Consider the following 13,353-nt stretch of genomic DNA (forward strand, 5'->3'; position numbering starts at 1 on the left):
CAGTGTGTGAGTTCTTAGGGTTTCTAGAGGCACTAGTTTGAATATGAAAAGAAAAACCATCATGGTTATTTCACAGATTATTAAGTTGGCCTCAATACTCCTCCTAGTACCACACACACACACATACACACACACACAGAGTATCTTCTGGTGACAGTTTATCTCATTTTCCACAGTGCTCCTATATACCTAAGTGTGGAAAAAATTTTGAAGAATCCATGTCCCTGGTGAATGTTGTCATGGAAAACTTCAGAAAGTACCAACACTTCTCCTGCTATTCTGACCCGGAAGGAAACCAGAAGAGTGTCATCCTAACCAAACTCTACAGTTCCAACGTGCTGTTCCATTCACTCTTTTGGCCAACGTGTATGATGGCTGGGGGCGTGGCTATCGTTGCCATGGTGAAACTCACACAGTACCTCTCCCTGCTCTGTGAGAGGATTCAACAGATCAATAGATAAAAGCAAAGTGGATGAGATCATTTTCTTTAAAGCTCAAATACTGTTTTCTTTCATTCTTCACCAAAGAACCTTAAGTTTGTAATGTGCAGTCTGTTATGAGTTCCTTAATATATTCTTATACGTAGAGCAATAACGCAAAAGCTGTTCTATATGCAAACATGATGTCTTTATTATTCAGGAGAAGAAATAACTGTTTTTTGTTGGTTGGGTTTTATTCATAATCTTGGTTCAATGCTGGAACTAGTACTTCCTTCTCTCCTTCCGCCAAAATTGGGCTCAGTTATTCATTTGCCAAGCTTCGTGGAGGAATATAGACAATATCAATGTGATAAGGTCTGTGCTCAGAGTTGTCAGATCTCTTGAAGATATTTCTGCAATATTTTTCATCATTCATTGTTTACTAAAGCTACAGCCAAAAATATTTTTTTTCCTTACTCTAAACTGAGCCCTGTAGCAAGTGAAGGTACCAGATTTCCTTTAGGACTTTATGCATTTTCCTTGTATTTCTACCATATCACTGTAGAGAAGGGGGGAAACCCAGCCAGCTATTTTTCTTTTATTACTTTATACTCATAACTTTAGATTTTTTAACTGATTTCCAAAAAATAAGCTGTTTTCCTTAACCAATTCTATAATCTCTTCCTGTGCTTTAAATAGAAAGTGAACAGAGCCCTTTTCCATGTAAGACCCTGCTACTGTGTGAGGAGATAACATTTACAAGGAGTTTCATTACCTGTGAACTGACAATGTTGAATAGATGCTCCGTTACAATCTGGGAAAGTCTATGTTACTAAGATATTTGTGTTAAAATCTTTATTCCATTTCAATTGAACTGTTAGATGGTAAAATTAAGATCCTACTTGCTGGTCAAGACTGGTGGACTGACTTCAATGGGTAAATTTATCATGGCAAATTAACATGTTGGAATATTGCTTTTGGGAATTTATGTTTAAATTAATGAGTATGTAGTCTCTCTTTCTGACAAGTATTCCCCGATGGGATTTTAGAGCTATATGCACAGAATATTTGTCTCCTCTACATGTTTTACTTTTCTATTTACAGTTACCTTTTTTGTTGTTAGATTTTATACACACTTTTTTTTCCTGACACACACTTGAACTGAATAACAGATTTAAAGGAAGCCTTTGTTCACACTGACATTCACTTCTTGTGTTTGGGGTGGGGGCAGGGGTGGGGGAATGAGGAATTGGTTTTAAACAAAAACATTCTGTCTTTTATTTAACATCAATATCAGAAGAAGAAGACAAACATCTATCTTTCTCATCTAGTTAAGTACCCTTTAATAATGTAGTATCAAGGTTTTCTAGGTATTGCAGAATTTTACAAATCATATTTGTGGAATGAATGGTGAAACTAATCTGATGTAGTAGAAAGTATTCTGCAATATTGTAATACATAGTTTGACTTTTCATAAACAAATAAATCCATAGGGTATAATCAGGACTTCAAATGTGTAATTAAAACTTTAAAAAAAATCCATTATATCAGCAAGATTTGAATACCTCTTGCATTCTAAGCCGGCAAGCCCATGGCAGGCCAAAAACCTATGATTCACTATTTTTAAGCTTACTTAAAGAGATTATAAAGAAAGTTCCCTTTTTAACACCCAAACACATACACACAATATTATGAATACTTGGAAAATATGATGGAAAACTCAATTCTTACTCCACCTTAAAAACATAATTCTGAAGATGACAGAGAAATCTTTGTGACTACAGAGCTAAAAATTTACAACCTTTAATGTTCCTTGGGCTTCCTTCAAGTGATCCAAGGGTGAAACACATGCAAGTATTATTATACGAGTTACTTTTTATTTTCCTCTGGATTTTTAATTAAAGATTCCCAACTGATATATCAGATAAGATTGTAGAAATCTCAAAATAATGACACCAAAAAGAAGTTAATTAGTGCCTTCTTGAATTCCAATAAAGCAACAGCCCCTTAAAGTAATTTAAATGTATATGCAATTAAATACTCATTATTAAAGGAGAAAGAACTGGGGCTAGTAATGTTTTAAATGCTTTGCATGTGTTAACTAACTTAATCTTTATAACAATCCTATTAGAGGGAGCACTACTATTATCCTATCCTACAGATGAGAATGTTGAAGCTCAGAGATTTTAAGTAGCTCCCCCAAGGTTACACAGACACTAAGATGACAGAGAGCTGAGAAAGTACCCAGCTTGTGCTTTCCCATTGTGGTAACCATTTACAGGGCTTTGGGGTCTTTCAGATAACTCTAATGAGGTCTGGAAGGGAAGCAGGACTGAGCAGACAATTTTTAAGCTGAATCTGTTCCACCCTTTCACATTTGCAGGAACCATAAGGAATAATACAAAGTATACCACTGACTTCTCTCTTAAGAATGAATTTGTAATCTACTGGAAGGGTTGAGATAATACATACGAAAAAATAGAGAACAGCTAGGTCTTTAATCCACATCAATGCGGATAATATCTACAGAGGGTTGGTATGAGGCTTAACTGGGAGGTATTAAGTAAAATGCCTAGCACTGTATATAGCATATAATAGATGCCTACCAAGTGGCAATTATTACTATTAATAGTAAAATGTATAAGTCATATTAATAGTATTAGTATAACCACTAGTAGTATATGGTCTTTTGGAGCTAGAATAGCTTAAAACATCATTTTGCCCAAAATTCACACCAATGCATAAATCCCTTCTAATCCTTAGCAGGGACCATCTAGCCATAGGGACAGTTACTACTTGAATCCTACCAGAAGTGAGACAGGTTACCAGTTAATAAAACAATGCTAAAAATTTTCCTGATAACAATTTGAAATCTGCCTCCCTATATCTACTCACTAAATCCACACAAAACCAGATCAATACTCTTGTCACTAACTTATTCTACTAGTGTTATTTTATTTAAAAATGGAGGGAGGGTAGGGAAAGAGCAACTTCCATTTGTTTAGAATATAAGACCATAGAAAATAACTCATTCAGCCAGAATTATGACATAAATGAAAATTTATAAAGGTAGCATAAATGACATCAACTTTAAAAGGTTAATAATATAATCGTTAGAACCTAAACATTCATGAATGAATTAAATTGATAAGTTAGCTAAACCTTTTAATGCCCATGTGAATTTTATTCTTGCACCACCTCTCAAGTATGATTTGGCCTTCTGGAAAGTAACACTATCTGAAATTTTACATTATGTCCTTATTCAACTTTATGACAACAAACTAAGTTGTCTGACTAAGTAACCAGATTACTTAGGAGCATAGATGTTTTCCTAACAAAATGTTGCTACAATTGTGCCATGGGTTCGTCTTGGCTAAGGTACCATTCTCCAGTGCAATGCCAAGGAACTGGAAGGAAATGTCATTCTGTGCATTCTTGTAGTGATTTTATGAGCAAATGTTTCATTTAGGTAGGAAGAGAAGTTGTTCTCTCAAACAATATAATCACTTAATTAGGGCTTCCAGACCTGTCCTTCAGCCAAGTTCTTCTAAAACAAATTTAATCCCCAAGCCCTTGCAAACTGTAATATGACTTGTTACCAACATAGTATGAGATCAGGCTATGGAGAAAGCTTCAAGGTTCTCTCCCCAATCCCACTATCTATTAGCACAATTAGCAGTACCAGAAGTTTTCGTAGGTAGAAGTCACAATATCTCTTCATAAAAATCTCTCCTCCCCCTCCTTGGTGTCTCTCTCTCTCTCTCCACCCCTCTTTCTCTTAGCTCTATTTCTTCTCTTGTTTAAACTCCATACACCAGCAAAGATGATCCCCAGCCATTACATGTTCACGAAATCCCTTGTGTCTATAATCAAAACAGGAGAAAAACCCAGCATTCATATCAGTCCTCAAAAATGCCAGTTCTCTTTGTATCACTTGTACACTACTGGGCCCATCCCCGTAATGACGGAGAGCAGGGCACATTATCTGCAGGCCCACCAGGTGGGGGTCAAATAATTCCCCAGATGTAAACACATGTGTGTGAAATAAGAGAGGAAGGGGTGCTGGGCAAGCAAAAACAACAGATGCCCACTATAGGCAACTTGGACAAACTCATACCAGATTCTTCTGCCAACACAGCTTTGGGTTGGAGAAAAAGTGCCACATATATGGGAAGGAAAAACTAGTGTTACTGAGAGAGTAAAGGAGCAAAAAGAAATGGCACTCAAATTTTACCTTGCAATTTTTCTATGAATCCTCTAGTCATCTCATAAAATTTTTTAAATTCTGGTTTTCACTCAATGAGAGATGCAGGAATATTTTGGTTTCAGTCAGAGAGGTTCCCTTAGGGTCAACTGACACCATGCTAAGAGGAAAGAATTGATAGGAAACAGAAACGAATTTAAAAGAAGGGAGGGTAGTGATAATATATGGGGAAAGGATTTGGAATTAGAAAATCTAATTTAAGCAACTATTGTTATTCATCAGTTACTAGAGAATTTCTCTGTGTTTTTCTTAAGGGCCTTCTCCTTCGAGGTTAATAAATACCTATTTAGACTAGCACAGATTCTATTGTCCCATTTATTGCTTGTTTTGGAGTAAATTCATTTAAGGAGCATGTGAAGAGATGAATGGGTAGGTTCTCCCTACCCCTTAGGTTTTTCACACATCATAACATTTAAGAAAACGGTTCCTTCTTAGACCATGCAGTGAGAGAGCTGGTCACAGGGACAGCAACAGGAAGCATCACTCACCATCTGCAACACTATGGTGACTTCAACATCTAGACATCCATATATTACCCTCAACTTAGGTCTGTCCAAACTCGTCAGGCTCCTCCAGTTAGAGAATCATCAAAGCTCTGCTCTTTTATTTGCTGCACTAAAAATCCAGCAGTTTGTAAGGCAGCTGCAAACCCTGACACTTAGCTTCTTCCCATGGTGAGCAAACAAACAGACTGTCCTGGTGCCATCCTTGAGCATGACAGAAGTATCATTTCAGAACAATTAACAGTATCTGTCTCTAACCAAAAGCATTCAGCTGCTGTAGCTGACATCTAGCAATGCTGAGAAGAAAACAGTGACTGGGGACTCATACTACCTGTAAAATATATTCCTTCCTTTGCAACAGTTGTGACAGATACAGAATTTGGTGCAAATACTACACTTAGGTCCATCTCTAGAAAGTCATAATCAGCTGGGAAATTTCAGCTTTTCTAGAAAAAGAGAGTGCCCTAAATATAGCTTGGACAACTGTCAATGGAAATCCCAGGAGCCAGGTCCAGCTCAGCCAGTCGAGGCCACGCAAAACAAACTGGTTTGTTGCTAACACCAACAAAGAGGCCTTCCAACTCTCAATTTCTTTGAAAATGTCACACTATCTGGCTGAATAAATAACCCTTGAATATTAACAACACTCAAGTTATCCCAGCAAACATCCAAGACTATTTAGAAGATTCTACTTGGTGTGTGTGAGAAGTCACATGTCCAAATCATCCAACAGTGGAAATCAGCAACTGTCTCCGCTTCTAAGAATGAAGTATTTTAATAGCCGAGTAGCCTCAGAAACTGCCAGCATTTACCACTAAATTCAAAAAACCCATTGAGACTGGAACAAAGGGGCCCTTTGGAAGACCAGGTAAAGCCAGCAGTTTACTTTACCTCTGATATCAGTGTAGTTTGTGGTCCCTGAACAGCAGCCACTGGGCAAACTACAAACTACCTTCACATGGTCATTCTCCCCATTTCCACTTCTATTTCGTGTAAAGTAGGAAATCAAACCCAACGCACCCCTGACATTGGTAGGCATCAAGGCCTGCTAAAAGGAAGACGCTTTCATTCAGCAATAGATGTAGACCAGGCTGATGTTCTGCCTTTATTTAGGAAAATTTACATCCCAAGACCTAGTAACAGTTTGCTGCTGCAAATGACTTGGATCATGGAGTGAAATGGCCCTTCAAGTCTCTTTCCCACTGTCATCCCCACACCTCTTATGCTTCAGCCATCTAATTAATCAGTGGTCATCCTTAACGTTCTAAATTCTTTCACACTTCTGGGCTTTTGCATTTACTGTCTCCTCTGCCTGAGACTCCTTTCTCTGATCTCTCTTCTATTCATCTGGCTAACTCATACTCATTCTTCAAGATTTAGCTCAAACTTTGTCTGCACCAGATGATTCCGGTCCAGAGTAGATGCCTATCTTCTGTGCTTCAATAACATCCCATTGCACCCTTCTATAAAAACACTTATCACACCACATGATAGTCGTGGTTTGTTTCTCTAGTAGTCTTACAAGTTTCTTGAAGACATGGATTTATTTTATTCATCTTCATTTTATTATGTGTGTATATTCTCAGCCCCTAGTACAATACAATTCCTGGCATATAGGAGGGCTCAATAAATGTTACTCAAATGAATAAACAAATAATTGAATTACTAATAAAAAGTAGGCAAGTTAAGCAGATTTCTCTGTATTTTGGCTTGAAGATCTTCTCAAAGAACAAAATACCTGAAAAGCCACCAGGAGAGATCAGTACCTTTTAGTGTAGATTCTTGTGACCTGACAGTAAAAGTGCAGATGTCCCTGAGCAATGCTGGCTTTCTCAGCCAATAATTCCTCATCACACTAAAGTACCCTATAACCATCCATCACCCCAGAAACGTAAGAGAGGAGCTATAGAAGAACATAAAAGGTAAATTCTGATAAGAGACAACTGGAGTCTTAAATTTACAGAATGGAATAATGCCAAAGAGGGGGAAGGTCTAAATAAATGATTAGTACACAGGCTTTGGGAACATTCAGACCTGAGTTTGAATCCTGGTTCCACTACTCACTAGCTGTGAGATTCGGAAAAATGTATTTAACTTACCGTGCATCAGTTTCTTCATCTGGAACACAGGAATAGTAACACCCAAACCATAAGATTAAATGAGATAATATATAAAATGCTTATCAAAATGTCTAGCACATAATAAACACTCATGAAATGACAGCAATTGTTTTATGATGATTAATAATAAAAGGCAGGGGACTTCCCTGGTGGCGCAGTGGTTAAGAATCTGCCTGCCAATGCAGGGGACATGGGTTCGAGCCCTGGTTCTGGGAAGATCCCACATGCCACGGAGCAACTAAGCCCGTGCACCACAACTACTGAGCCTGCGCTCTAGAGCCCGCGAGCCACAACTACTGAGCCCACGTGCCACAACTACTGAAGCCCACATGCCTAGAGCCCGTACTCCGCAACAAGAGAAGCCACTGCAATGAAAAGTCCATGTACCGCAGTGAAGAGTAGCCCCTGCTCTCTGCAACTTAGAGAAGGCCCGCGCACAGCAAGGAAGACCCAACGCAGCCAAAACTAAATACATAAATAAATAAACTTTTTTAAAAATAATAATAATAGTAAAAGGCAGAGACCATTATCATTTTTACGACCAGGAACTGGAAGTTTTGAGGCAAAGAATCGAAAAATGGATGGAAGTTGGGTAATAAAGATTAAGACAAGCTTCATCCCTCCTACAATTTTTCCGAGGACTGGCCCCAGCCTCAGCACTTCCAAATGAAACCTCATAACTAAGGTCAGTTCCTGGGACATTTGAAAGCATTCCTGTCAACAGAGGAATGTAGATGGGGAGTCAAGAGATTGATTTGAGATATTATATCACATGCTCCCTAGTTTCTTTGGAGGAGAAACCTCTGAAGAAGATTCTGTTCACTCCCCCCAAGTGGTAAGAAAAGGGATTCAGTCCTCATATAGAACCTCATCTAGGCAGTGTGTGAAATTCCAGAAAACTTTTTTAAAATGGAGGCATAAGAGGCTGACTGAGCAAGCATCTGAGTTTAAGGGCTCCAGAGAGCCACCCATAAAGGAAACAAGGGGTGCAGGGAGAGACTCAGAGGAGGAGGAAAAAGTGAATGTATACACTTAAACCAGAGGCACTAAGACCAAGGCTACATTCAAGGAATGCCAGCACTCAATCCAATTCCTGTTTCTTGCTAGAAAAGAATGGAGAAACTGACTCTGATTAACCACACACCTTATCCAAGTATATTGACATTTTTACACAAAGGATCACCAGGCACTTACTTTAACTTGAGACTAAGGACATAAACATGAACTATCAACTCAGAAAACGAAAATGTTTATCCCTTACTTTCTATCTCCAATTTCCAGCAAACTGGAAAGAGTAAGAAGAAAATGACCTAATATGTGGCTAAATAGCATCACACTGGAAACATTTTTATTCTCCACCCCACCCCCAAAAAAAGGATGGTTATAAGGGGAACACTTTGGGCCCTCAAAAAAAATAATGTGTGTACTCAGGAGATCTGGTGTGTCAGGAAAGGACCACAGTGCTTAAGATGTCTACACACAAACATACACACTCGCCCTTCTGGAAGAAATAGCTTATTCAAGTTTTTTACCAGGCAGGGCTCATCTGCTTCCTAACTGAGTCATTATCATGTAGTGGCTCTGTTCTAGAAATTTTAAAGGGAAGAAAGTGGGGAGAAGGTAGAGGACAGAAGTTCCAGAAACTGTTTCTTCTCACAAATAAGTTATAACCTGATTTCTATCGCAATTAAGCCAGAATAGCTAACCGGTGTTCAGAGAAAAGGTGATGTTTTTCTGCCTAAAATAAAACCACTAATATAACCAGACATCAGCATAACTGACTGGAAATTAGTTAAAACAGCAGAGAGCTGAAAAACACACAACACAGAGGGTGTCCTGCCATCATCTGGGATCATTTTTCCCCCATCACTTACCACATGCTTAAAGAGGTGGGAAAGCAAATTGCCAACTACAGCAGAACATGACAAGCCCCCTGCTGCTCTCTGTGTCCACGAGCTGCTCCTTCAGTCTGTTCAACCAAGTTCTGGCTGCAGCTGCCCCAGGGATATTACAAGGGCTTGACTCATTTATACGTATGTCACGTTGTCAGGGTTTTCTCCCAAACAGGTAAAATATACCACAAATCGTGTAATAAAATATGTCACAATCTGTCACATTTGCAACATTTCCAAATGTCAGTGTCATCTCCCTGGCCAATAAGAGAGGGAAGAGGGTTTTTTAAAAATCTGGCCAAAAACGGTTGTGCCCCCTGTATTAAGAGGTTGTTCTGTGGCAGGGTCCTTTCCTGGCATAACTTGCAGTACTGTTTGGGGGGTGCTCTCCCCAGAGCATAAAAGGAGGGAGACAAAAACCTCAGGAAGATTCGCTGTAGGCATTGAAGATGTCCAGTGAATAAATGTGAATTATTACTGCCTACAACTTAATTTTACAGAGTTAGGTTGGATGCTTAGCACATGGTCAAAAATAATGAAAAGGGAGATGACCATAGTGACAGGTGATGCAGAAATGAAAGGATCGAGAGAAATGACCAGGCAGTAGCAGAGCCTCTGAGAATTCACCTGCAAAGCAAGCACTGCCTTGACAAATGGGATTTGGTGTCATCTATGCCTGTGTCCAATTGCTATGTTAAACATCTGTCCAAGTATCAGTAAACCAGTAAAAAAAATACAGAAAAGAACATTATACATCATGATTTGACATATGTCAGATTTCTATAATATAAGAGAGACATATGACATGAAGAAGATATGATACCTTCTTTTAAAAAGAACACTTGTGGAGAGGCCCTGTATCACTTGGTAGAGGCATGCAAATGTATTTTGGGAGGAACAATGTGGTGTGATGAGAGAAGCACTGGACATGGAGCCAGTGGACCTACTCCTTGCCTCAGCCCTTCCTCTTTCCAGCTAAGAAACAAGCCCCCTAGCCTCTCTCCGTGTCTTGATTTTCTCCCTTACAAGGTGATGGTGAAAATAATACCTTTCCTCCTCACCTCAGATGGTTATTAAGAAGATCAAATGAAATTATGTGCTTGAAAACATTTCATATACTTTGCACAGCTTTTCTTCCCTTTTCCCAAGGAATTCCATCCATGCCAATGGCTTTAAGACCTACAAATATCAATTGATATTCCAAAATTTGCACATTTAGCTGTGGGCTCTTTCCTAAGTCTCAAAGCTCTATCTTTATTTGCCTCTGGATATCTCCACCTGGGGAGTCTTCAGGCATTCACAACTCAATATGTCCAGTGGAAATGGCCCTCTTTCTAAACCCACACAAACACTTTTGCTCACATGTACCTCCACCCTCCCTGCCATTCACGCTGAACCTCTCGCTCTCCTTGGTGCATGATCCAACCACACTGTCACCATGTTGCACTGACCCTATGCCTTAAGCATCTGTGAGGTCAGCCCCTTCTTTTCTATCCACACTGTCACTCTCCTAGTAGCTGTAGCCTCAGAATCAGTCTTCCTACCTCCAATCTCTCCACTGCCGCCACCCCACCTTCTCTACACCAGAAGGAACTTTTACAAATGGATTTCTGATCATATCCCACCCTGAGTAGAACTGTGAAATGACTTCCCATTGCCTTTGTGATGAAGCTCAAATACCGTAACTTGACCTACAAGTGTTTCATGAATTCATCCCACGTTCCATTTCCAGCCTCATCTTCCCCTACCCACATCCCACTCCCCAAGCCGTCCTGTTCTAGCCATATTGAACTATTTCTTCAAACACACCAAACTTTCTCAAGCCTCTGTGCCTTTGCCCCTGCTCTCTGCCTAGCCTTCCTCCTACTGTCAGCAGAGGGATTGGTAAAAGCATGGACTCTGGAGACCAAATGCCTGGGTTCATACCCTGTCTCTGCCCTGGGTTCACCCAAAAGCTGACTCTGAGACAAAGAGCCAGAAGTTTATTTGGAGGTTCAGAAAATACCAGTAGGGGAGTAGGGAAGTATATAACATGATGATTTGATGCATATATATACTGCAAAATAATTACCAACAATAGAGTTAGTTAACACCTTCGTCACCTCACATAATTACCATTTTGTGTCTGTGTATGGTGAGAATATCTACAGTCTACTTTCTTAGCATTAGCAACTGTCAAGTATATAATACAGTATTGTTAACAATAGTCAACATGTTGGACATTAGACTCCCAGAACTTTTTCATCTTATAACTGGAAGTCTGTACCCTTTGACCAACATTTCCCCATTTCCCCCACATCCCAGTCCCTGGAAATTACCATTCTACTCTCTGTTTCTGTGAGTTCAGATATTCTAGATTTCACATATAAGTGATGTCATACAATATTTGTCTTTCTCCGACTTATAACACTTAGCATGATGCCCTCAGGGTCCATCCATGTTGTCAAAATGGCAGGATTTCCTTCTTTCTCATGGCTGAATGATATTCCATTTTATATATATATATTTTTTAATATATATATATATATATATAATGGATCTAGAGTCAGGATTCATGGGCCTAGGAATTGAGGAATAGAAATGGGAGTAGCACCACTCACTATTATCCCTAATCATCCACTAGCAAATTTTTGCTTCTCATCCCCATGACCTCCCATCCCCAGCAGACTTCTGCTCTGCTAGCCTAAAGGTCTAAGTTTTAAAAGGAGGAATGCTTGAAGTATCTGAAATACAACAATGATTAAGACATAATATCATACGTCACATCTGTACATATATCTCACATCTTCTTTATCCATTTAACTGTAGCCAGACACTTAGGCTGTTTCCATATCTTGGCTGTTGTGAATAATGCTGCAGTGAACATGGGAATGCAGATATCTCTTGGAGATCCTGATTTCATTTGCTTTGGATATATACCCAGAAGTGGGATTGCCGGGTTATATGGTAGTTCTATTTTTAATTTTTTGAGGAAACTCCATAATGTTTTCCATAGTGGCTATAAGATATTCTCCTAGCTCCAAAGCATATTCCTATCATGGCATTTGCCATATTCCTTTTGACTATTTTTTATTACATTTTTATGGGTCTTTCTTTTCTATCAAGCAGTGTCTTGAAGGGAAGTCTTGTCAAATTCTATGCCTAGGACTTCCCTCCACCTGTCAATGCAGGGGACACAGGTTCAATCCCTGGTCCAGGAAGATCCCACATGCCGCAGAGCAACAAACCCCGTGCGCCAAAACTACTGAGCCTGCACTCTAGAGCCCGTGAGCCACAACTACTGAAGCCTGCACGCCTAGAGCCCGTGCTCCACAACGAAAGAAGCCACTGCGATGAGAAGCCCGCGCACTGCAACAAAGAGTAGCCCCCACCCACTGCAACTAGAGAAAGCCCACACGCAGCAACGAAGACCCAACGCAGCCATAAATAAATAAATAAAATTTATTATTAAAAAAAAAATTCTATGCCTAGCACAAAGTGAGCACTCAGTGTTTGTAAAATTGAGTTGAACTAAGTTGTCTTTCATAAAACTTTTCTTTTTATGCCAAAAAAAAGGAAAGAAAATGGGAGTTAGAGCTAGAAAAAGAAATACGAAAAAGAAGAGAAAGGAGGTGTGTATTCAAAATGCATTAATAGTAGGGGCTCACTTAGTATTTTCTGAATAAAGTAATAAGACTATGAAATGAGCACTCCTACGTATCAGGCATTATTTGAAGCGCTTAAAATACAACAGTGACTAAGACAAAGTCCCTGCCCCAAAAAATATTGCAGAGGGAATACACAGATTAATGAATAAAAGGAATAGATATCACTGAGTTAAACAGCGGTAGGGAAGAGACAAGGACACCCAAGGATAGTCACCGGTTCAGGTCAATGCTCTTTAACCAATTTACAAGTGCTAAACAGTCACAACCAAAACTGGCCTATACTCTGAAGTTTGGGGAACTTCCCTGGTGCCTTGATAGCACATGTTTCCTACTTGGATACTAAATATTTCCAGTTCTATGAGGTCAACTCGACACATGAGAAAATACTACACGGAAACAACCGCCACTCGGGGCGTCGTTCCGAGGCCGTCCCGCCCCGGTCTCTACGCCCGGCCCGACTGGCCGCACGGCGCAGAGGCCCGCCCCCGCTTGCGCGGCCGGCCCCGGG

At 39.7% G+C, this 13,353-nt stretch overlaps 1 protein-coding gene and 1 long non-coding RNA gene across 3 annotated transcripts in view; both read left to right on the forward strand.

Annotated features, from left to right (window-relative positions):
• The window catches only part of KCNMB2 (potassium calcium-activated channel subfamily M regulatory beta subunit 2), a 49,003-nt gene extending 35,726 nt beyond the window's left edge, over positions 1–13,277 (forward strand). Inside the window, exon 4 of the mRNA XM_082459056.1 lies at positions 177–13,277. Coding sequence (XP_082315182.1) covers positions 177–461 — 285 coding nt within the window. The 3' untranslated portion in view covers positions 462–13,277. The remainder of the gene's footprint in view (positions 1–176) is intronic.
• LOC309659391 overlaps positions 1–13,353 on the forward strand; it is a 437,716-nt gene that overhangs the window by 406,421 nt on the left and 17,942 nt on the right. The window lies entirely within an intron of this gene.

This window comes from Balaenoptera physalus (assembly GCF_965194825.1).
Source record: "Balaenoptera physalus genome assembly, chromosome: 4".
In the NCBI taxonomy this organism is placed as follows: Eukaryota; Metazoa; Chordata; class Mammalia; order Artiodactyla; family Balaenopteridae; genus Balaenoptera; species Balaenoptera physalus.